This window comes from Ictidomys tridecemlineatus, chromosome X, assembly GCF_052094955.1.
Source record: "Ictidomys tridecemlineatus isolate mIctTri1 chromosome X, mIctTri1.hap1, whole genome shotgun sequence".
NCBI lineage: Eukaryota > Metazoa > Chordata > Mammalia > Rodentia > Sciuridae > Ictidomys > Ictidomys tridecemlineatus.
The window spans coordinates 121570656-121596561 of NC_135493.1; the positions used below are offsets into that span (position 1 = coordinate 121570656).

The 25906-nt window shown below is 48.5% G+C and overlaps 1 protein-coding gene across 4 annotated transcripts in view; it reads right to left on the bottom strand.

Annotated features, from left to right (window-relative positions):
• The window catches only part of Tbl1x (transducin beta like 1 X-linked), a 130891-nt gene that overhangs the window by 36768 nt on the left and 68217 nt on the right, over window positions 1–25906 (bottom strand). For 3 of the 4 annotated variants that reach the window (XM_078035147.1, XM_078035148.1, XM_078035150.1), the window contains exons 3-4: window positions 15857–15945; window positions 7876–7983 (exon numbers count right to left, since the gene is read on the bottom strand). In XM_078035147.1, coding sequence (XP_077891273.1) covers window positions 7876–7933 — 58 coding nt within the window. In that variant the 5' untranslated portion in view covers window positions 7934–7983; window positions 15857–15945. Of the gene's footprint in view, window positions 1–7297; window positions 7317–7875; window positions 7984–15856; window positions 15946–25906 lie in introns of those variants that run through there. The other variant, XM_078035149.1, reaches the window with a different exon arrangement.

Below are 25906 nucleotides of genomic sequence, written 5' to 3' on the forward strand. Positions count from 1 at the left end.
GGGCAGGGGGGACGCAGGTCAAAGCATGCAAAGTTCCAATTCGACGAGAGAAATAACTCCCAGAGACCCAGGGAATAGCACGGTTGCCACGGCGAAGAACAATGAACTGTATTTTGAAAATTGCTCTTCACGTGACCAAAAAATGCCAAGTATGTGAAGCAATGCACAGTTAAATAGCTCCAAACAGCCGTTCTGCACTGCATACATGCTCCCAAAACACTGTGCTGTGCACTATCCACACATAGCTGTACACAAGTGTGGATCTGCAGATCCACACGGCCTGTGCTGCAGCCTAGCTTTATGACCTCTGGGCACTCGGACCTCAGGACCTTGGCCCTCCGCGGTGGATGCACAGCGCTGTGTCTTCTTTCTTGGGGCTGGCGGGAATAAACGGCGGCTTCTGTCAGGTACTGAGCATCATGCCTGCCTGTATGCAGCAAGTGCTCCGTAAGTGTGTGTTACTGGGACCACAGGGACAGAGGCAACACTGACAGAGGTAGTGGAGGAGGGGGCGAGGGAGCTGGGGATGGCGGTGTGGCAGACACCATGGAAGAGAAAGGCCCGAGCAGCCTTGGAGTTTCTATAGTAAGCAGCGCTGTGGGCTGCACGCTGGGTGCCCGGGCTGCACGCTGGGTGCCCACCTTCCTTCCAACGCCAGCCTGGAAGTGAGGGCGTTAAGGAGCGGAGCCTCTGAGGGGTGATGGGCACATGAGGGCAGACCTCTAGGGTACAGAATCGGGCCGTGTGGAAGACAGACAGTAGGGTGGGATGGGATTAAGGAAAGCCTGAGAAAATGTCATCCAAAATGTCACTCTGGTGGTCAGTGGAGAGACTGGGGATGGACACAGAGGGGGAAGGTCAGGACAGACATTAGGGATGGACACTCACATCTGCGGGTCGGGGGAGCGGTTGGAGAAGGGCCCCCAGAGCAGCTCGCTGACCACAGACACGTGGGGGAAAGAAAAGGGCAGCACTTGGGGGACCGATGTTGATAAGAATGGCCACAAAGGCAGCAGCAAAGGGACGTGCAGAGGCTTCAGGGAAAGGGGACCAAGTGCAGGTGACGCGTTTGCTATTTGGTCTGCAAAGAGGAACACAGGGAATTTGGTAGGAAATAAAATATGTATCAGTGAGGGACAGTTTGAAGGTCACATTAGCATTTCAGAGCAGGCCGGTCTTCGAGGTGACCGTGAACTTTGAAGAAGGCAGTGCTTGGCCAGCGCCTTTTCATCTTATCGCAAACGGGAAACCTGAGCCAGTCAGACTCTCCCAGCTCACCCCCAGCTTCTAAAGCAGGAGGGAGTCTTCAAGTCTTCCACGTCTGTACCAGGGCTGTGTTCATGGCTAGGGGAAACAGCTGGTTATGCGCTAAACCAACCGTAATTCATGAAACACTCCACTGGCCTTCATTCTGGTTGTTTCCCACCCTCTAACCAAATACGCAGCAATGACAAGTCTCAATCCACAAGATTCAGCTACTTTTACTTGGGGGGAAAAAAAATCTTTTACGAGCTTGGTGCAAACGAGGCTCTGTCTCCTGACACAGGTGAAAGAATTCATTAAGACAGACGAGGAGGGAGCAAAGACGGAAACCAATTAGAAGGGTCAACTTGGAAAAGACCAGCAGCACACTGGAACCAGGCAGCCGGGGGCTGACGAACATCTGCAAGGTACGAAGCACCAACTCTGCATTCTGCTCCCGAAGGTGGTTATAACCCAACCAAAAGACGGGTTGAGGGAAACGGTCCTCACCAAGGAAGGGGAGTTTGTGCGTGACGCACAGCGATGCCAGCAGCTTTACCCCTGAGACACTGGCATCCAGTACAGGTTCCACGCAAGTTCTGGACCTGGGCTGCCGTCAGGCCGGGGCTCCGTGATCTGGCAAAGATGGTCTTCTGCCAAGGGACACGAGACGGCTGCTGCTGGGGGGGTGTGAATTATTGAGGCCACCAGCCAGCAGGACGATGCTTTCTTGCACATTTGCTCTCCCAAGACCCCACCGCAAGGCACTGCCTACGCCCACGGGAGGCCACCAGAAGACACGGGAGCGGGTTGCTTTCCACACAGTGCAGGCTACCTTCGCCCTGCAGCTCCGTGGCCCTTCTCTTGGGGTCTTACTGATCATTTGATGAAATGAGTGTTTCCCTTTATTACTGATGTCTACAGCTAAGGCCACCAGGACTCTAAGAAAGGCCTGACCTTCCCAGTGTCCTCAGGAACCTTTAATGAGACAGGGACACACATTAGCAATGCAAATGAGCCGCTGCAGTCAAACAATATTTTTAGAGCCTCGCTGAACAATAAGCCCTGAGCTAGTGTTTGGAGGAGGAGAGCCGAGCCATTAAAATGGCTCCCCAGATCCATGGGAACCTGCCACCGTGGGAGACATTCACAGCCTAGGAAACCCCGGGCCCCGGGGGGTAATTTGTCAGCTCCTAGGATTACGGTGGGCAAAGCCGCTTAATCACTTCTGGAGACGCAATTATTAGCAAATATTACGAGGAACACCCTCTTCTTGGTTTCCTCACCCACTCACCAGGAGCCCGGTGGGGGGAAAAAATTCAGATCGAAAGTCTGCAGCTTGCAATTATTTTATTACCTGCCAGGGAAGGCTGTTGGCAGACCCTCCCTCTCCTCAAGGGGAAGAACGCTCTGGAAAATTAATCAAGACAGGCACTGCGGTTCTCACTGGGGAAGCCAGCATCTCAGTGATGCTTCTGAGGGCAGTGCAGGGAGGCCCGGGGGAAGGCGAAGACATGAGAATTCCATCCATCCTCCTCCAACAAAAACCAGGTGTTTGTGGTCATCACAGTGGAGGGGAAAAGCCTGCTGTTGGCACCCAGCAGGCCAAGGCCCGGGATGTGGCTCCACAGTCTACAAAGACGAGAACAGTCCCCCAGGACAGAGAACAATCCGCCACAAACTCACTAGTGTTGAGGCTGAGAAACCTGATGGGAAAGGGAGGCTGAAAACCTCTTATAAGTGCTTCAGCTGGTGCCCTCACCCCTGGGACAAGACCCTCAAACCTGCCCACTTCTGTCAGGCTCCAGGCAAACCAGGAGCTGGCCATAAGGGCCACACGAGAACATTTTGAGAGTCACTGAAAAGAACATAGAAGAACAGCCCCATATCCCACCTATCCTCAAACCTGACCCCCAGCAGACACCAATGTGGCATCTGCACCATCCCGAGACACGTGAGGAATGTTGTGTAAATGGAACTGTGCACAGTGGGATCTCCTGACACCAGTCCTAGGAAGACTCATCCATCTTTCTGCCTGGGTCAATATAGCTCATCCCTTTTCATGGCTGAATAGTACTCCACGGCGTGGATGTGCCAGTTGGGTTTAATGTATCACCCACCAAAGGTCGTGGCAACCTTTGTGGTGAGTGCTATTACAAGTAATATCATTTTCTGTTCTATGTTTAAGATACTCATAATGTCAGACACAGATCGAGCTTACAAACAACACCTGTGCATACCACGCACTTAAAAGAGTTCCTGTTAAACCCTTAATGCTCCTGTGGCATTGAGGTGAAGCCTTTCTCTTCCTTTCTAGGCAAGAATGGTGGAACACTTGCCTAGAAAGGGAGAAAGGCACACATCCACTCTTAAAATGAACAGCCTGGTTCCAAATAATGTGAAGATGGTGACGTCAACGTGGGCGATAAAGATGCACCATGAATGGCCTCTTCGCTGTGAATCACGACAGAGCTGAACACACACTCCAGCCTCGGAGGGACTTACCAGATATCTAAGACAGGAACTCCATGATCGTGGTGGCAAACTCGGTATCCAAAACGTTTCAATGACAGCTGTTGGGGCGTGTGAGTGGGCAACCCCTCTGCACCGGGCAGAGCCTCAGTGAGACTCCATTTCTCACTGGTGTCTTTTCACTGGCGTTGTCACCAGAACCCTCGCGGGGTTTACTACTGGGCGTTCCTAGTGGTGTGCTGGAATCCAGCCTGATGTCCTGGCTGATCCAAACAGCTGGGCCGGCTGCAGCCACCCCAGGCCTTGCACATGCTAGGCAAGCCCTCTACACTAAGCCACACCCCCGGCCCTTTTTGTTTTGAGGCAGGGTCTCACTAGGTTGCAGAGGCTGGCCTCAAGCTTGCAGTCCTCCTGCCTCAGCCTCCTGAGCAGCTGGGATTACAGGAGGGCGCCATCACGCCTGGCCAGTTTTTCTTTCCTGCGGAGAGTTCAACTGGTGGCTGCTGTGGCAGCTAGGACCCCGATTCAGAATCCAAAGAGGAAGTACCAGACATCATCAATATCCTACAAATACGTGTGCTGGATAAAAGTCCTTTTACCTACTTTTCAGGGCGCCTCTCCAGTCCCTTCTATAAACCTCCGTGTTTAGAAAGCGTCTTGCTTCTGCCCGAGATGGAAAAACCACCCAGTGGCTTCTGATAAGGCTAAACCTACACCTACCACAGGACCCAGCAATCCCACTCCTGGGCACTTCCTCAAGGTAAACAAAAACCTCTGTCCACACAAAAACCTTACATGCAAACGTTTCTAGTGGCTTCACTTTGCAATCACCGAAACCAAGGAAGAACTCAATGTTCCTCAACAGGGGATGGACAATATTCAAGAGGGAATATTACTTAGCCATAAAGAATCCACACACGGCTGATGCATGCAACCGCACGAACAAGCCTCAAGGGCCCTGCACTGAAGGAAGCCGACTATGACTATGTACCCTGTGACTCCATGTCCGCAGAATTGCCTCAGAAGCAAAACCTGGTGGACAGAAAACAATGGTGGCTGCCAGGGGCTGGCGTGGATGACTCAGGAACCTGGGAAAATTTGGGCAGAGCGACAGAATCTGTCTTGGTTGGTCATGTGACCCATCTACGTTTTGCAAAAACCTACAGACCTATACTCCAAAAAAACGGTACATTGGGGACATGTCACTCATGGCTTAACTGTTCAGGAATTAAAAAGGGAGGAAGCCATTACCACCACCAAGGAGAGGTCAGGTCTGTCTTCCCCGGGGCCTTCAACCAAGAGTGGCCAGTCAGTTCAATATGCTACTGTGGAAAATCTGGCTCCAAACTCCCAGGCCTTGTCACCTCTGCAGAACGACCTGCTCCCCACGACATCATCTTCCGTCCACTGAGCACAGAGCTGGCCCTGTGTGCAGGACACAGCAGAAGCCCTGGCTTTTCTTTTCCCCAGGAGCAGCAAACCCATTCATCTGGCTGTGCTCAGAGCCTTGGCAAACCCCTTGCTTACGTGAAAACTGTCCTGGTGTCCACTGAGCCGAGAAGGCAGGCGTGACGCTCTCCACACTCCTGTCACCTGGCTGTCACCATCCTCCAGACTGCACCTTGTCCTTGAAGGACTCCCTTCAGACCTGCCTCCCTCACCCCTGCATCTAGGTCACCTGCGTACCCTGCAAGCAACGCCTTCCCAGCTCAGTGAGCTGCTCTGCGGCTGGGCCCACACAGCTCCGATCACTGTTGGTGTTGGTGCAAGTTACCTTGTGTCAGGAACATGGGTCAGGAGAACACATTTCCTGGAGGATTTGGATGCTGGATTGACACCAGCCCATGCTCACGGACAGACACACACTCACAAGCCTTGCTCCCTGGCTTCTCTCTTCCCAGGACGGTCAAGCACAGCCTCTCTGCTGCTGGAGCTGCTCATTCAAAAGCTGCTCCTATTTCATCTGAAGGTCTCGCTTCTTAAGCTTGTTCCCCTTTCAGACTGCTGGGAGGGTGCTGCGGGGAGGTGTTGCAAACCAAGACATGGACTGAGCACTCCGGAGAGGCAAGGCCCTCTGGAAAGAGAGCAGCCTTCAGTATCCCGCTTCCTGGCTGGGAAGTGTGTGCTCCATGACATGGAATCCTCTCTTCCTTGCAGCCTAAATCATCCCAAATGACACCATGGGTATTTGGGGAATGGGAAGGAAAGAGAAGATGGAGGAGGGTGGTGGACAGAAATGGCACCTGGTTCATCCTGCAGAGAAGCAGGACCTGAGCAAGTTCAGTGGCTCTGGAGGAGCCGAGGACCATTCACTGGGAGGCGAGACCGACTTTTAACGCGTTTGGTGGTATGGAAGGCGAGCGTGCGCTCAGGTGTCTGAGGGGGAGCGGATCAAGGAAATGGTTTTCCTCTCACAGGTGGGGGAGAAGGTGCTCTTCAAGTTGGTGGAGGATCATTAACCATGGGCTTAACTAAACCTTAGAATTTGAGATAAAGAGAAAACCAACCCAATAATGTACACTTATACAACAGCCATTTCCTCTCCCCCTTCTTCCTTGTGGAGCATTTAAAAAAATTCCAGCACACACACAAGGATTCCATCCAAGCCAGCTCTCCTTAAACACGGGCCACACCTACTGGAAAGTCACTTGGATGTTGGTGAGTAACTAGGAAAAGAATTCAACAGACATTATACACAAGTGACACTTGGGAAATTCTGGACACCCTGCTCTGTCCCAGTCTCGGTTCCCTAGCTGCCTGGTCACAGAAGCTTGATAAAAATAAACAAGAGAAGTGTAAATGAATACCACACGAGGAGGCCAGCCTTCCTGCGGGAGGGAGGGAGATCTGTTTACGGGAAGATGGCGAGAAGCGCTCATGCCCTGGACATGGGGCCAACCACCAGCACAGCTGCTGGCCCCAGGTAACAGAGACTCTCTCTCCTGCCTGACATTCACAAACTCAGCTTGTTGACACACTCCCTGTCCCTACCATCAATATGGCCTTGCACAGAGATATTTCAAGTACCACGAGGGAAGCAGGACCCACTACGTGGGGCTGCTCACCTGCAGGCAGCTCAGGGGGTCTCCGAGTTCTGCGACAGGAGAACAGCTGTCCTCCGGGTGGACAACTCCTGCAAGTTCTGAGGTTCGAGTGTGACCTCCCTGGTCCCACAGCTCAGGCAGTACACTCTGTTTCTACATCACTTTCTGATGTCATGCTCTGGCAACAGCCCAGCCAAATGCTCAAATTCGTACCAAGAACATGTATCCCCATGAACAGTGCTAGCTGGGATTCCAAGTAAAAAGTTCCAAGCTTGGATGAGAGGGATTTCATTTAAAACATGCTACATGTCCCACCAACTATCACTTTTGCCTGGAGAACCACTTTTCTAGGGGAAACCGAGGCTACGTCATTTGCTTAGGGTTTGAGCCATTTTCTTTGCATCGATGCCTGCCCATTCTCTTTCAGCCTGGATCCAGGTGCCGATCAGCTGGGTCCTCCTCAAACCTAGCACAGACGGTTCCGGGCTGACAATGGTCCGACTTATCTTTGGACTTTGACAACAGCACACGCGCCTTACACATTCCGTAGAAACTGTTTCAGATTTTGCCCTGGGATCTCGAGTTCTCGCTGCACTTGTGATTCTCAGATGCGGCACCTCCGGGCGGCCCCAGGATCGGTAGGTAAACATGCAAGGTCTGCAGCATGCAGCGCTCTGAGCTGGGGGCTTGCAGGCCACGTACAGTCCATGCGGTTTCAGGTCAGGATGTTTTCTACTTTTGATGAGTGGATGCGACCACCATATAATGTAAGCAAACAGGTTATAGCGTTCAGATTGGCTAGGCTATGATGTTCCGTAACCTAGGCTACAGGTATGAAGTGCATTTCCAACTAAGGGTGCATTGGAGAGGAGGGGACCACATTGTCAAGCAGAGGATCATGCTATCGTTTAGATCTAAGATGTCTCCAAAGGCCCCATACTAGGTAAGGTGGTGGGGTGTTGAAGAAATGAGATAGCCCCAGGACCTTCTCTCCTCCCCATTAACTCTCACAAAGAGCACCGTTCGCTCTCCTTGTTACCCTTCCACCCATGGCCAGCGTTCCACCCGCAGCACATTGAAGGCGAATTTCCTCCCGACAGAGAACCAAACCCCTTACCTGATTCCTGGAGGTACCGATACACCAGAAAGTTCACCTCGTCACTGGTAATGCTCATCTTAGCCTCACCTCGCGGCGATGAGGTCTTTACAAAGCGGGAGCCACCCTCTGCGGGGAGAAATGAAGCGATAAGCCATCAGTCAACACTCTCGGGACGCTGCCCGTGTTTCACGTCTGCATTCTTTTGGAGAGGACCGAAGAAAACCCATCCACGCTCTCAAACACGACGGCAGTTAACGTCTGGTGTCAGGTTTTATGATTACGTGATTATATAAAAACCCAGCAGGCAAACCAACCCAGACTAACCCCCAATGCTTATATTCCAACAAGTGCTGGCGAGAATGCGGAGAAAAGGGAACCCTTGCACACTGGCTGGGGGAAGGCGTAAACTGGTACAGCCATTGCGGAAACCAGCATGGAAGCTCCTCAAAAACTGAAAGATATCAGCAGCATTGGACATGTACCACCACCAGGAATGAAACCAGTATGTGAACGGGACACCCACACCCCTGTTTAGTGAAGCACTACTTCCAATAGCCAAAAGTCCAACGACCCAAATGTCCTTCCACTGGTGAATGGAAAGAGAAAATAAAATACTATTCAGCCATTAACAATGGAACCCTGCCATTTGCTTCAACATGGATTGAACTGAAGACCATCAGATTGAATGAAAATAACCCAGGCACAGGGAGTCAGGTGAGACCAACAGGTCTCACCGATAGGCGCATCTAAAAGTCGACTGCTTGGGACTCGAGAGTACAGCCGTGATGACCAGAGGCCAGGACAGCAGGGTGGGAAGGGCTGATTAACGGGTGTAATTTACACTGACAAGTTCTGAGGTGCTCACGCACAGCAGCGTGACTGCAGATAATAATGCAGTGTGTGTTTCAAAAAGCTACAAGAAAGCCTGTTGAAAGGTTTAACCTGCTTTAAACATTATGCAATAAACACATATCAAAACATTCCATGGGCTAGGCATGGTGGTGCACGCCTGTACTCCCAGTGACTCAGGAGGCTGAGGCAGGAGGACCCCGAGTTCAAAGCTAGCCTCAGCAAAGCGAGACTCTAAAGCAACCCAGTGAAACCCTGTCTCAAAATACAAAATAGGGTTGGGGATGTGGCTCAGTGGTCGAGTGCCCCTTAGTTCAATCCTTGGTACTCCACCCCCCCCTCCAAAATTCATGGTACCTCATTAATATGGTTTGTTTTTATGTATCAGTTGCAAAATAGATAAAAAAGTGCTTATTGCCTTTGATTTCATTTGGTGACATTTCTGTACTTGTATACAGGGTGTAAAGAAAACTGTCAGTCAAAACACAAATGTGTCCCAATCTCTGCTTGATGTCTGCGGAGTTTACTCCGAAGACATCGCCTTAGGAAGCCAAGTAAAGACACTCAAAGAGAAGCTGTGAAATCAGAGTATACACCCCGATGAAGAAGTGAAATATTATTTCAGGGGAAGAAATTAAAGATCAAAAACAGAACATGGGAGCTCCGTACAGACTTTGGCAAGAGCGTCACACTGCTGAGGAGGAATTGGTGCAGAGGCAAACCTGATCCTTCAGGATTTTTATATCCTGCCCGGGTGCAGCCCTCTGGTTGGCGTATCATCAACTCCTAACGAGGAGACAACAGACAGGCAGGCGTCTCTCAGGCTTAGAAGGGCCTCAAGGATGAACGTGAGAAACAGCTTGCCACTACACATCCTGACGCAAATGTGTCACAGACATCTCCATCCGCCTCTGGGGTGCCACGCATTCAGAGATAGTGAACGAGGAATTTTTCAAGTTTCATTTGAAGACTATTATTCAAATATAGAAAGTAATCGTGTGCGACTGTCAGCTGATCTCTGCACCCCCTCTGCAACATCACGTGAGTCATCATGCAGACAAAAGTAAAATTTTTTTATAAGTCGAACCTCTACAGAATTTCTGACCCTTCCCCCCAAATAAACAATAAGAGAAACAGAAATTACTGATTCCCAGCATGAACTGAAGTTTGGCCATTCCTTGTTCCACAACTGGAGCTTCTGTGGTGTCAGAGCCTTACCAGGCAGCGATGGAGACAGGAGTCGGATTTTGTGCTTTCGGCCTCTCCCTGCCCCGAGAACTTCTGGACAGGGCAGAGCCAGGTCAGCGGGCCTACCAGTCAGACTGCAGTCAACCCAGAGTCCCCGGAAGGTGACCGAGTCGGGAAAGAGAAACCGGCACCATGCAGGGGAGGGCAGATGTCACCTGCCTGCAAGGGTCAGAGCCGTTGGGAGGAACAGCCTTGGAGAGCGTCTGGTCTCACTTTTCTGCAAGCTACAAGCGAGGGGGAGACCGAGGCACAGTCAGGATCTCGCAGCAGAGAGAGACTGCATCCGGGGACCAACTCCGCATGCCTCCCTGCATTCCAGGTGCCAGCGACCCACTGGTCTCTGGGGACGACTGTTCTACCTCCCCTAAGTCTGCCTTTTAATTTCTACCCTTAGGGCCAGGAACACAGAACAGCCCTGAGCAGCCAATGGTTTAACCTGAAGGAGGAGACCGCAGGCCGAGGCCACAGGACATGTTCCTGGGCCTGCCTCGTGTCCCCTGACTGAGGGGACACTTTTGCCGGTCAGCACTTTCTAAACCCCCTGGCAAGGGGCCTGGAGATGAGGTCCCAGGGCTGGCATTCCCGACACGGCTCCGTCATGTTTCCACCCCCTATTTTAAGGGGGGCCGTTGCTACCATACTGCCTGGGCCAAAGGCCGACCCCCAGTCAACCAGGAAGTGAACCCCCCAGCCCCCTCCCCACTTTTGATTTTTCTCCATCAAAGATCCAGATATTCAAGTGAGGGTCAATGGGACAGTGGTTGGCTTTGGTTTGAGGTGTCAGAGATGGCAAGTATTATAACGACTCTAAGCCCTCCTGTGAGCTTTATTTAAGTATCACCAATACTGCATGTCGTTTCAAACCAGCTCCCTTAAACATATGATTTCTACGCAGAGAACGAGACGACTTTGGGAACCAGCTCTTCCCATCACATGAGCACCGGGGGAGTCTCCTACTTACTCACGCTGGATGAACGAGAAAAAAAATTCTGCCCCACTTTTTCTGTGACTAAAAAATATGAGATCCAAGGAGATAGAAAAATTACTGGGCACCTACTATAGTGAAGCCATGGTAATTGGCAACACTAATCGAAAACACTACAAATTCCAAGATTCTGTCTTTGGCCAGGCTCAGTGTCACACACCTCTAATCCCAGTGGCTTGGGAGGCTGAGGCAGGAGGATTGCAAGTTCAAAGCCAGCCTCAGGAACAGTGAGGCGCTAAGCAACTCAGACCCTGTCTCTAATACAAAATACAAAACAGGGCTGGGGTGGTGGCTCAGTGGTGGAGTGTCCCTGCATTCAATTCCCAGTATAAAAAAAAAAAAAAAAAGATTTTGTCTGTGACATACAGCTCATTAAGCTTAACAAGGTGCCTGTACAAGTCATGTAAAGTTCCCCACGTGTCCCCAAAGGTATCCCGAAGAAGTTAAGTGGCAGTCTTCCAAGAAAGCAAAGTTCATAGAAGAGCTAAATTCTTGACTGATGGGGACAAGACCTCTGAATTTGCAAGAAGCAAGGTTAGACAGAAAAAGTTCAGGAGTTTTTTTTTTTTGTGTGTGTGTGTGTGTGTGTGTGTGTGTGTGCACACACGCGCGCACGCCCGCATACAAGGAAGGGTGTTTTATGAAAATAGCCTCTTTTTTTTGGTGGTGGTAGTGGTCCCAAGCATTGAACCTGGAGTGTCACACGTGCGTTTTATCACTGAGCTGCACAGCCAGTCCTTTTTAAAATTTCGAGACAGAGTCTCACTAAGTTGCCCAGGCTGACCTCAAACTTGAGATCGTCCTGCCTCAACCTCCTCAGTTGCTGAGATTACAGGTGTATGCCACCACACCTGGCTGATCTCACCTTTAATGACACGCCTTATGTCCCCTTGTCTCGGGGCAAGAGGACCGGCCTCTGTGATGGCATTCACGGTGAAGGATCAAGCGTGTTTGCAGAGAGGAGGCCACCTCCGTCTTCTCCGTCAAAGATGATTCTCTGTGCACAAGTGGCATGAGGCCAGAGATGCCCGTGCCATTGCAGTATGGATGAATTAGAGGTTCATCAGGCCGCGGGCTCCTACCTGTTCTGAACTCACTGGCCCCGTCAGGGTATTGGCTAGAGAGCAGGCAGACAATGTCCTGGTAGCCACAGAAGAGCCAGGGATGTGGGACTTGACTTGGGGGCCTGTGACCAGGAGCAGACAGCCTGATTCCTAACTGCAGCCCCTGCACCTTCAGCCTGGGATTGCAGGCTGTGAGGCGGCCAGTTTCCTCCCTGGTAGGAGGGCACGAGGATGCAGGCCTTTATGTGAACACCCAGAGCAGGGCCCACCGCATGGTAAATGCCCAGCCCAGGTCAGCTAGTAGGCTTATTTAGCCACCTCTGAAAACTGTCCCAGAGCCACCTGAAGGGGCCTTTGCATTGGACCAGGGCAGAACATGTCCCCACAGGTCCCCTCAGCCCTAGCAGTTAACCAAGGACAGTCAGCAGGCAAGGCCGCGCCTACACATTCTGTCAAAGAGGCCTGCGCCCGGGCATCCTTCTAGAATGTGCAGCCGGAAACCCAAGCCTCTCTAACTCTGAAGCAGCTTCCGGAAAGGCTTCCAGCCCTGCCCTTCTGAGAACTCGGGTGGATCTTTCCCAACCCCTCCCGGCGTCCAAACTGAAAGGGAGCTTCAGCACCGGTCACAGATCCGCCTCGCCCAGAGCAGGGCGAAGGCCAGGAGCGCTTCATGAGAGCCCCCGTGTTTATTTTCCTGCCTGACCCAGTTTTGGATGAGAGACACCTTCAATTATGTTGATTTGAGGGCTTTGGAACTGTGATTACGCAAAAAGGGGGGGGGGGAAGAACCCCTTCTTCTTGCAGTTGAAGCCACAACACTCTCTCTGTGCTGCTGCCACAGCAAAAAGAAAAAAAAACTAGCACAGGCCAATGGCATTTTTGGAGACGCCTCAAGTCATACGCATCTCCTTCCCGTGGGCAGCCTGCTGGCCTTCAGTCTGGAAGCCTCCATTAGCGGGGGTAATTGTCTGGACGAGGGTTCAGGTCTGCACCCAGAGCCAGGCAGCTGGAATATGGGCTCCACGTGACCCCCCAATCCAGGGGCCCTTCTGAGCTTCTTTGTGGAAATGATCGGGTTCTCTGCTGCCTCGGTCACAGACCCCCTGGATGCTTCCTCTATAATGTCCTCCTCGAATTCCTTTTCATTTTGCCAATAGGAGCTGGTCTAAGATCCGACTTTTCATATTCGTGTGAATCCAGATGTACCGCTTACTCTCAAATCTTGCATAGGGACCAGCTCTCTTCTATGACCCTGCACATCTTTCCTCCTATGTGATGAAGCTCTTTACCCGAAGACGACGTGGTTAAATAAACTGGTAAAAACATGGGAAATACCACGTAGCCATTAAAATGATTTTAAAAAGCAACAGGACACATGTACTCTATGCTTGCTAATTATGAAGCGTTAAGTGCTAAATGCTTTCTAGGACCTGTCACAATTCTGACATAAATATGGCTGTTACTCCCATTATTGCCATTTTACAAGTTAGCAAAATAACGGCTTTGAGTGGACCATACACAGGGCTAAATTTTGCACACACAGACACACTTCAAAATGTGCTGACAGTTATCTCTAGGGGTGGAACTGTGTTGGACTTAATCTGTGTGTGTGCACTCGCACTGTCTGTATTTTCTACTATGAACCTAAATTGTTTTCATTTGTAGTAAATAAATAATTGAAACCTGTCGATATCTTTGCGTGAGACTCGGTGCAACATGAAACTACAGGGTTTGGAAAGCCCAACAAGTCTCCTGCTGGGAAGAACTCTGCTCTTTGGTGGATAACACCACCTCCCAAAGAGGCATTCGGAAACAGTCTTCTCTAGGCCCGACTGCCCTTGTGGGTTGATGAATGGCGGGCTGAGACTTCATGCAAACCCCTGTGCAATTCGCAGATGTTTCAGTGATGGAAAAGAACTTGGAGGCCAGCCCAGAGGCACACCTTCTTCAAAGTGCTCCATCTAGTAAAGGCAAACCTATTAGCTCGTTTCTGCGGCCAGGTGATGGACATGGCCAACAGTGTATGTTCCCTCTAGCACTCACCTCTCTACAGTGGGATGCAAGTTCTCGTATTCAGGATTCCAAGTGAATGCCTCTCAAGCAGGTCTGCTCAGGAAACACGGAGAGCTACTGCTACCACACACGAGTACTTTGTCCTGTTTTTCTAATGACTTGGGTATTTGTGGTAATATTTCCAATGTCCAGATCATCACAATGATTTTCTAGCCAGAAATCAGTTCGCAGAGACAGAGGAGAGAGATGAACAGAGAGTCCACATGATGTGCACCAGACCCTCGGATTTCAGGCACACACATGGGCTGGTTATGAAGCCTCTACAAACACCGATTTTCCACCTAAATATATAGGATCCATCTGGGCCACGGAAAGTCTTTCCAGTGTTAGCATCGTAAGTGGGGTCATCTACCCATGACATCTGGCCTGCAGAGGCGTAGTGGAAGGTGACAAGATCAGCCCCTTCGGTTTCCTGTCTTGCCATACGATCCCTCCTACGTGAACTTCCACCAGAGTGATGTCATGAGGTCGCAGAGCTAAGGGAGCCCTTGCTAGGGTTGGCCCGGCACTGCCTAGACATTCACCCTCTCAAACTGTGAGCCATATAAACCCCGTTTCCCCCTAAGCAACCCGTCTCATATTTCCTTACAGTAACACCAACCACCACCCTAAGAACTAATAAAACTGATACCTGCTCTTCGTCTTTCCTGCATTTTCCCACATCTACATCAGAGAGCAATTATCTTGTCTTTTCCTGGTTTGAAATCCATCTTGACTGATAACGTAAACAGTGACACTCCGAAATGTGGACCTTCCTCATGAGCATACCCCGCACTTTAAAACTGACATCCAAGAAGCCACTATCACCAAAGCACGCTACAGATGACTGACAGGCGGGCGCGCGTGGGAACGGTGCCGTCAGAAGCCCTCACTTTCTGATGTGTTATTTGCAGATTATTCCCAGCCTTATGGAAGACCTACAGCTACTATAGTTCCCACTAAATGGAACAACACAGTCCCATTTCTGAGGATGATCACAGAGGGCCATCTACAAGTTGCCCACTATGGGAGAGTAGAAGAAATTCCAAGTCACTTACAAATGTCTTACAGTAGGAATCTGATCAACGCCTATTTAATTTATTGAATTGACACTTATGTTTCCTAAGCACCACATTAATACCCAATCAAAACAGCACCTCTCCCTGGTACCCACAGGTGTCAACATAACAACTTCACAGAACTTCTCTGGGTGTCAATTTTGATTGTGTGTGTGGCCTTCAACTCGACACCTGTACACATGTAACTGTTTTCTCTGCTACCTTGGAAAGCTTGGCATGTCAGCAGATTTATACATAGCGACCGACATGATTTTCTAATAAGTTTCAAGGTTAACCAGCAAGTCAATTTGCAGATAGACACAAATCATATTAAGAAACTAATAAAGCATAGAATCAAGGTACAGGAGCCAAGTAAAATCTATACTCAAGTGCCCAATTATAATTAATGCTTCAGCTTAATTATAATTCATAATGTTGACAAGAGAGATTGATTTTTGATGGCGTCTCCCTCTCATGGCAAGACTCGGGAAAGTTTATGATATAGCCAGTCCAGGATCCAAAATTCTTGGAAGGCAGCACAAGGCTAATTCCTCATGCAGAATTGACCACATAGTTATAAGCCTTTGATGATGTTCTTACTACCTTCAATTTCTGCAAAGAGGAATATCTGCAAGTTCTCTTTTTTGGGGAGGGGAAGATTACTTTAAAACAGGGGTTCGGCTTTGGTGAAATGCTTCTCAAACAGATCTCAGGCAGGACTAGCACCCAGGGCACATGCTTACCGTTACGGTGACGTCATGTGGAGGCCTTTGGACCAGTGGGCTGCCTGGCATCCGATAGTAGACTCCGCAGACCGTCTGCAGGCACGAGTCTGGGGAGAAACAAGATTGGAGAAGCGGACTTAAAGTGTGCTGGCTTCTCACCCCACCCCCAGGCCTTCAGGTTTGTCCTTCATGGAGTCCAAAGGTGTCTTAATCCCGAGCTCAGATGACAGGGTGCTGGATGCAAAGCAAAAAGCAAAACAATCCAAAAGAGAAATTACAATAGCCAGTGAGGCATGTAAACATGATGGCAGAAAAGGGCCTCAAATTAGATAAAACCACTTTTAGCTCAGATATTGCTACTGCTGGTTATTTTTTGGCAAATGACCGTCCATCAAAACGTCTTCGTTTTCGGACAATACCTTAGTGCAAACAATAAACTACGCACAACTCTCATTTTTCAGTTGCTACAAACAAATGGGCCATTTCCCCTTTGTCCGTAAGAAATTTCTTGTCCTGGGTTGTGAATGAACCTCGTTTCTTAGAGACTTGAAATCATCCAGAATCATCTAAAAACCAAGTAACCAAGACAATTAAATGACCGTCATTTTCTTTAAACTCTTACTCAACAGTTTTCAGTCAGAATCAAAAGGTACCAGGTTTAACAGGATTCAGATCCACACAAGGCTGCACGCTCAAGCTGTTTCTTATTAGTGAATTTATAAGGAACCCCGTAAATTGTTTTCAGGAAGTTCAAGCAAATTATTCCCACTGAGTTGTGTTTATAGTAATACTGTTTAAAGGAAGGAAATTAAAGAGATTCTACAGGCAGGTTCATGAGCCTCCAGGTTTCATTACAATGCGTTAAAAAAAAGAAAAAGAAAAGAAATCCTAAGGATATACAAGATGAAAGTAATACCAGGCAAGAAGAGTAATGAGATTTATACAGAATACATCCACAGCTCTAGAAATTAAAGGGCTTAGGAATGAAGCAGCAACAAAGGAATATTGATTTTGCCTATAAAGTTTTTTTAAAAACCCACTGATTTATGGAAAGAAAAATCTTTAGTGGAGATAAACACTGCAATACTTGTTAGAGTAAGCGGAAACAGAAAGCAAATTACTGTTTGCAGGATTGGGCTGTAAATTATGAGGGGTGGGGAGTGGGCAGGGAGTAAGGCTTATGATGAAATTACTAAATGTCATCAAGTATCAAAATACGAGCCGATTTCACCACAATAAGCTCCAAATTGCCTGTAAATTAAAACATTACAATCCATAATAATTCAATAAGTCATTAATATACAGACAGCTCTTATTACAAGCTGTTCAGGGAGAAAAAAAAAGCTTTAGAAATCAAATTCCTATTTTCTTTGGTCCACAACAGATGGTAACTCACAAATTAGAGTCTTGAAGTTGAAGATCATCTTTTATATATGTTGCAAAACTCTCTAAGTGTAATTAGCTTATCTCCTACGTGTGATCAACACAGAAAAAACTGGGCATGGTGACTCTGGTTCATAACGTTCTGTGGTTACGCAACACATCAGAACTAATTAGCTCACTGACAGAAACAATACAGGAAAACGAGAAATCCAACCCCCGGATATCTGGTCCCGACCGACTTCCATTTTCAGTACAATCATTATTAGTAAACTGTACCAGCAAGAGATGTTAATGTAAGTGAAGAATGTGTGTAAAACACAAATGATGTTAATAACTGCAACATGTTCCTTTTCCCAAACGGCAAGACCTGACAGATACAAAAAGAAGTCTGTGTGTCCTGTTGCCCTGGGCTCCTGGTGTGGCCGACATACACCCTGGGCTCTCTGGGCAAGCAACTCAGAAAGCACCTGCCTTCCCACGAAAAGTAGGTCAGAACAGAGCTTGGGCTGATACAGTTCTGGAAACAATTAAGGCTGTAATCAAATATGACAAAATAATTGACGGACTCCTGATCCACCAGCCCTCCTTCCCTGGTGCATTCACCTTGACCTTTAAGTCACGCACGCACGTCTTACAGCTTGCTGTGAGGCCGGTGTGCAGCTCTAAGACCAGCTTCTGCAAACAGTGGACCAGCAGATTTGAGAAGCGACATGTACACCATGGGTTGTGCCTTTGCAACGCTATTCATTGCTCGGGAGAGGTGTTGGCCCCAAGAATTGTTCTATTGTTTGCATATGAGAGTGTGTAACCACAAATCCCACCATTACATGTGAGTGTAATGCACCAATAACAGAATGTGTAAAGAAAAAAAATATACCACTGGCCGTGAGATTTCTTCAGCATAGGCTGGTCATGGGGTGCATACACAAGGAATGCTAGGCAAATGAATGAATGATGTACCACATCAGGGGTTGAACGCAGGGGGGTACTCGAGCCACCTCAGAAAGCCCATCCCAGCCCTATTGTGTATTTTATTTAGAGACAGGGTCTCACTGAGTTGCTTAGCACCATGCTGTCTGTAGCTGAGGCTGGCTTTGAACTTGCAGTCCTCCTATCTCAGCCTCCCGAGCCACTGAGGTCACAGGCATGCACCACCATGCCCAGCTAAAACTAGCCATTTCAAAGTGCACAGTTCAGTGGCATTTATATGTGTTATGAGACTAGAACCTATAGCCATTTCCAAAACATTGTCACCACTCCAGAAGGTAATCCTCTACCTGGGAGGCTGTTCCCACTCCCTTCTCGGAGTTATAGCAACGAGCAGATGGACTGCCCGGACTTGCCCATGCAGGATGCGTCCTGTCAGTATAAACCACATCGCATGGTCTGAGACCTTCTGTGTCTGCCTTCATTCACGGAGCATGTTCACTTCCATCAGGTGCAGCACACATCATTCCTTTTAATGGCTGAATACTATTCCGCTACGTCAATGGATTGCATTTGGTCCAGCAGGTGATGAGCACCTGGCTCCTAGGAACGGTGCTGCTATGAATGTGCATGCATGAGTGTATGTTTGGGCATTTACTTTGCATTCCCCGGGAGTACCTACCGAACAGTGCCACTGTCCTACTCTGCTCTCTGGAGATCAGTTTACTCCTTCCTAAGAACCCAAGGGGAAAGCAGGAGAGGTGGACAGAAGCTGAGCTGTCCTGACCTGGGGGAGGGAAGAGGACGTGGCTACAGAAGCCAAGCAGCCAACAACGGCAGCAACCCCATAAGGAGGAGCTGGGGACCTGCCAGCCTAAGAGCCACTTGCCCTGTGGCCATGAATACCGGGCTATTTTTCTGTTTGGGGCAAACAAGACGACTTTCCCATTCAGACGCATGTGCTACTGGGTGCATAAGCACTTCCAAATAAAAGCACCAGATCATCAGGACTCTGCCTCCCTCCCACCCCTGCCCCAGGACAGCAGGCATCGGGAGACACTCCTCCATACCATGACTACAGGTGGAGCTCTCCTACGGGGGATACACAGCACCCACCCCCAACCAAGATTAATCCAGGCCAAAAAGTCAAGTACCGAGGCCAAGGAGCTCTCTTACAAGAAAATAAATCACAGAAGCACCGAGTTCATCTCTTTGTGGCTGCTGCCTGGATAATTTTATTTTGCAGGGGGTTTAAAAAAATACTAGAAGGTAGCCAGGCGCAGTGGAGCGTGCCTGTAATCCCAACAGTTCAGGAAACTGAGGCAGGAGGATCCCAAGTTGGAAGTCAGCCTCAGCAACTTAGTGAGGCCCTAAGCAAGTTAGCGAGACCCTGTCTCAAAATACAAAGGGCTGGGAATGTGGTTCAGTGGTTAAGCACCCTTGGGGGTTCAATCCATGGTCCCCCCCCCCAAAAAAAAGTAGAAGATAAATATAATACAGGTCTGAAGATTCAGAAAGGATTGCCTAAGGGTTATTTCCATGGGTTGTCAGAATGCTTCTTTCTGTGTGGTCCAAATTTATAAAATAAACAGCTGATGGATCGCGACAGGGTGTGTTCTGATCGATTGTAAATCAAAATGTTTAACAATGTGATTACCGATTCTCTTTCCAGATAAAATATAATCAAGTCTGTGCAAGAAAATTCCTTTAGTTGGCCATGGAGAGGCCAGTAAGGAACAGGTCTGGGACCTCCTGCCAACAGCCCGGGGCCCCTTGCCAGCCATGGAACAGAGCCACCAGGGATGTGGATCCTCAAGGGCCCTATGGGGACTCCAGGTGACATCTTGCCTGCAACCTCAGGAGAGGACCCAAGCACAGCATTCACCCAGCCTGGTCACACCGACTCTGCTCACCTTCAGAGTCTAACCCACGGTCAAACCAGGTGGGGAATATGCCTGGGGCAGGGGGTCTTCTCAGCAAGTGCCTCATAAATCGGGGATAATGTTTGCAAGGCTGTTGCCTGGAAAATGCAACAACCAGTGAACTCGGAAGCCCATCAACTGGAGATTTTAAATAAGTAGAGAGTGTATGCCAAAGTATGTTCTTCGGAATGATCTTTTTTTTTTTTTTTTGGGATGGGGCCAGTACTGGGGATTGAACCCAGGGCCTTGTACATGTTAGCAAGCACCGTACATCCCCCACTTTTCATTTTTTAAATTTTGAGACAGGGTCTTGCAATGTTGTCTCGATGACCTCAAACTTGTGACCCGCCTGCCTCAGCCTCCCAAGTAGCTGGGATTACAGGCCTGCGTCAATGAGTTGCACATAGAATGAGGTTTTCCAGGTTACTTAGTAGGCGTTTGTTATGAAAAACAGTCCTCCAATCCAAAAGGGCCGGCATCGAGGGGTTAAACGGAGATGGAAAGAGAAACAGCCGCACATGTTGCACGTGTTTGCCTGGCTTGCTCTGAAGTGCTTTGAACTCACTTAATCCTGATAATTTAAAATGCATAAAGTGCTTAGAATGCTATCTGCTCAGATGACCTGTATTCTGTCTTGCAGAAGCAACGGTTCCCATCCTCACGGGGCTATGGTCAGCTCAGGGACTTCCACAGTGCCCAGGAGCTGCTCGGGCACCTGACAACACCTTGTCCCTGTGCCTTGATGTGCTCACAGCTCGGAGCCGCAGGCAGCACATACTCTGACGTGCCTTCTTCCCCTAGCAATGCCTCTCCTGGGCTCCCTGTGCACCTAAGCACCGCCCAGACCATGCTCCACCTGAGCAACCGCCCAGACCATTCTCCAAGGTCCACTCGGTCTACGTCCAGTGCCTCCACAGAACACTCTGCACGTGTTGAAACGTTCAAGGCGGTTTTCTGATGCACGATGAATAGACCCTGCCACTAAACACCAAGATCAACGGGGCTCCCACTGCTAGAGGCTCACGAGTTTTCCAAGGGAAATACACAAAGCAAGGCGACTTAGGAAACAGACTCTGGAAGATGCAGAATGACAGTGGTCGGCCCCAATGGATCAGTGTGCCAGGGGATAAGGACTTACAAAAGCAAATGGTACTTTTAACATAATAATAGTGTCAAGAAGTGGGCCAGTTCCAGCACACCAGCCTCCGCCCACTGGGAATTAAAACCAGGACACCATCCCTGCCTCTTTTCAGTCACAACCCATCAATCATTTTCTCACATCGTTTCTGAGTCACATTTAGAAAACCCTCTGTGCAGATGGACCATTTTCTGCCCCTGTGGTCCATGTATGCCCATCTCTATCCAGAAAGGGGGACAACACACCTTCTTGGAAGTCACAAGTATGGCATACAAAAAGGGTTATGTGTTCTTCACTTAGTGACACTAGAGTTTATAATAATCCATTTGGATAAAGTTTACATATTCTTCCCACACTTACATATGTAGTTTACATAGTCTTTATATACACACGTGAAAAACATTTATTTCGAAATGCTAAAATCATTCACCTGTTACTTTTCTCAAAAGATCAGAATACTAGAAACATTTATCTTGGAGTGACCCCAAGTGGTGTGTTCTTTGTACGTTTTTAGGTCCCCCCCCCCAAGAGGGGTGTCCTATATTTGGGACAAAGGCACACAATAGGTTAGTGTTCTTTAAAAATAAGTCTAGGAAACCATCAACTAAACTCAAGACACTTCTGAAAAGATTTTCCTTTAAAAAAAATCTGTGTGGCCTGGCAGGACCACGCCTATAATCCCTGGCGCTCAGGAGGCTGAGGCAGGAGGATGAGAGTTCAGAGCCTCACAACTTAGCGAGGCCCCATCTGGAAGTAAAATATAAAAAAAAAGTGCTGGGGATGTGGCTCGGTGGTTCACTCTCCAAAGTCTGCGTGGGTAAGTGATAAAAATTGCTGTCCCATGTCTACAGAAAGAGGCGGAGGCTCAGCCCCACCCTGCTCCTTTCCAGGGCCAAGGGACACAGAGGTCATCTCCCCTGCACCCGAGGGCTGTGCGGGTCAGTTTTCTCCTGTCATCCTTTCCTGTGTGTGAAAAGCAAGGACACTGGCTTGTTCTCACATGACCCTGGTACAAAAAGGCAGTCTGTAGTGTAAGATCACTGGGATTTGTGTGTGTGGGGGCAGAGGTACTGGGAATTGAACCCAGGGGCACTGTACCACTGAGCCACATCTCCAGCCCTTTATTGTTTCTTTTGAAACAGGGTCTCACTAAATTGCTGAGCCTGGCCTCAAACTTGTGATCCTCCTCCCTCAGCCTCAACATCATTGGGAAAAGAAATAACCAAATATTTTGCTGGGAACAGTGAGTCCGTCATTTAATTTGAAACTACTTTTATCACGGAGAAGCACCGACAGACCACATGAGACGAGGAGTATTTAAGAGCTCTATCAATTATCCACATGGGTCACATCAAGAAAATGTCTCATAATAAAAACAACAGTTAGCACAGGGTTGAGCATTACATCTGTCAGAGAGATTCGGGTTTCCCACTGAAAGTGCTAGTGAATCTTGAAACAGGAGAAAACATGTTTAAAAGAAGTATTCTGTGAATCAAATATCTTCGCCAACGGGAATCCATTTCCACAATTCTCAGGGGTTACAATGGTCTCCTTTGACCGAATAGTTAGGGACCAGATGCTAAAGTCAAACCAAATACAGTGAATTTTTATGGATGGGGGGCGTGTATGTCACAGGATTACTGCGACTCAGGAGACAGGCTGCAGCTGTGGTCTCAGCTACTGGGGAGGCCGAGATGGGAGGATCACATGAGCCAGAAGTCTGAGCCCTGCCTGGGAAACACTGCCAAGAAGAAAGGGGTGTGTGTGTGTGTGTGTGTGTGTGTGTGTGTGTGTGTGTGTGTGTGTGTGTGTGTGTGTGTGTGTTGGGGGTAACAACTTAGCCACACAAGCAAAACGGAAGTGAATGAAGCGATCCTTGCAAATGGCGCTCGATCACATTGATCTGTGGCTTTCTTAGGTGGAAAGATGTTCACTGGTTCTCAACTGAACTTTGCAAAAAGAGCACACACACATGCCCACTTCCTATGCAATGAAACACTCCAACAAAGTAAGGTGTCATTTAAATGAAATCAGTTCACAGAGGGACACATGCTATTTTATGTTAACTTTCTACAAGTCACACTTGAGCGTCAAGAACGTCTCTTTGTAAAACAAGTCATCCTACAGTCCCAAATGTGGAATTGGCAGGGATATATATATCTCAGATTAAATATGGAGGTACATGCCTTTCAGTTAGCTATAAACCTTGTCCCCCAAAGTGTACGAACAGCAGGGTATGATGACTCCAAGACCAAAGCAGGAGGATCCCAAGTTTAAGGGCAGCCTGAGTAACTTAGACCCCGTCTCAAAAAAAAAAAAAGGTTGGGGACATAGCTCAGTGACAGAGCAGCCCTGGGTTCCATTTCCAGAGCTGGTGGGGGCGGGGGAAAGTACAGGAATAAAATAACTGAATTTTGAGACGTATGCCTCCCTTTGGTTCTTGGATAAAAGATGAAGCTCCTGATCACTGAGAATAATCAGTTCCTTCAAAGTCATGATAGGACGCCAAGTTTTGAAGTTATGAACAGAAAATGCAACGTAGCAGAAATGAGCAAGCCCTCAGACTTGGGTGGGGTCTTACACTGTGACGGAGGGAACCCCTGCCCCCACAGGGGGGCCGCGACCTTACACACATAGGATTGATGGTCACCTGTGAAGAAAGGGACAGAACTGGGGTTTGCACCTGTGTGGTGAATTGGGTGGACAGTCGGCTGTGGCCGAGTCTTGGAAAAGCCAAAGCAGATGGGTAGGTCATTTGGCAGATGAAGAAGTTGGCCAATTCTTCGAGGGCCATCACAGATGCACCCTGGGTCCTGCTACCACTCGGTCGTGATGCTGTGGATCACAGTCGCCACAGACAACCTATCAATGGGCACAGCTACGCTCCAGTGAGGTTTCAGTGATGACCAGTAGAATCCGAATTTCATAAATGTTAATGAATCAGGATGCATTATCCTTGTATGTTTTCCAACTATTTAAAAATGTAAAAGAAACAGCCATGGCATGGTGCATACCTGTGATCCCTGTGGTTCAGTAGGCTGAGGCGGGAGGATCACAAGTTCAAATCCAGCCTTAGCCAGTTAGTGAGATCGTGTCTCCAAAAATAAATATGGCTGCTGATGTGGCTCAGTGGTTAAGCAACCATGGGTTCAAAACCTGGTACACCACCCCCTCCTAAAAAAGGGGGAAAAATACTATTAACTGCACAGAGGAAGGTACAGACTGAATTTGACCTGCAGGCCATAATTTGCCAACTCCATGAGACAACGCATGTCACGTTGGATCCCTCTGCTACCATTCCTCATGAAGACCTCAAAGAATAATCCCACAGGAACACAGGATGATGCGTCCTCCAAAAGTTCCACACAGAATCCCCACATGAACTAGCAATTTCCTCGCAGGGGCATGCCAAGGACAATCGAAAGCCAGGATCACCACGTATCTACACCTCCTGGTGCACACCAGCATTACGCACAGTCGGGAAATGGAAAAGCCCATGTTCATCGACAGAGGCATGGATAAACAACGTCGTACACAGCAACCTACTCTTCTTCCTTTAAAAGGAATGAAATTCTGATACGTGCCACAACATGAGTGAACCTTGACGATGTTGAGTGTAATATGCAACATGCACAAGGGAAAATGTTGCACGATTCCACTGAAGTGTGGACTTAGGGTGGTCAGAGACGGGCACCGTGCACAGGGAGAAATAGACGGTTACTGTGTGCTGGGTACAGAGTTCCAATGTAGGCGATGAAGGAGTCCTGGAGATAGATGAAGAATGTACTTCACACCACTGAACCGTTTGAAAGCGGTAAATTCTGCATTATGCATATTTTACCACATTTTTAAAAACCTGCAATGCAGCATTGGTGCACAATGTCATTCTTCCAGAGAGCCTTCTGTTTTACAGGAAAATATTAAAAAAATTGTGCACAGTAAAAACAGAATCATTGCCCAGTTTGTTTTCAAACCAACTCATCCAGGGTATACGAGTACCTGCTTTCTCTTCACAAGCCAGATCCAAACCCTTAGCAGAAAAAAAAAAAAAAAATGCACTCAGTTATTTTCAAATTCACAGGCGACGTCTGACATGGTTCCCAGTAGAGGAGAGGCACGTCCTAGAAGTAGCCTTGGAATCTTGAAGGTTTCCGAAAGACCCGAATGTTTGTCAAACTGAGAAATTCTTGGGCTAGCTTTGTCCTTGGAGAATTCAGCTGTGCAGTGGCAGAATGGAATGCTTTTGTCAATTAAATTCATACTCATCCATTTTATTGGGAAATACGGATGGATGTTCTTGGTAAATCAAGGTTAATCAGTCATTCAAAAAAAAAAAAAGACAACCCGTTGTGCTGTTATAGAATGCTCAGGACGGTACTTGTAGCTGTGTGTCTTGATGGTGTGTGTGTGTGGAGGGGGGCGCTCCTAGAAATCTAAGGAAAACAACAAGCTATTTGGACCTAATTTAGTCCAAATCATTTCTCTACACCTCAGATAACAGCTGGAAAATCAGGGGGAAGAAAAGAGGTGGGGGAATTTAAGTCAAAGTCTGAGCCCTGTGCCCTGGTTAAAAATAAAAAGGAGTTAATGACAATGCAGCATCACATCATTTACATGAAAATCAAGTGTCAGGGTAAGTGCAAGTCATCTTCAAGGAATGTCATGAGGGTGGGCAAGATGACCCTGAGGATGGGCCTA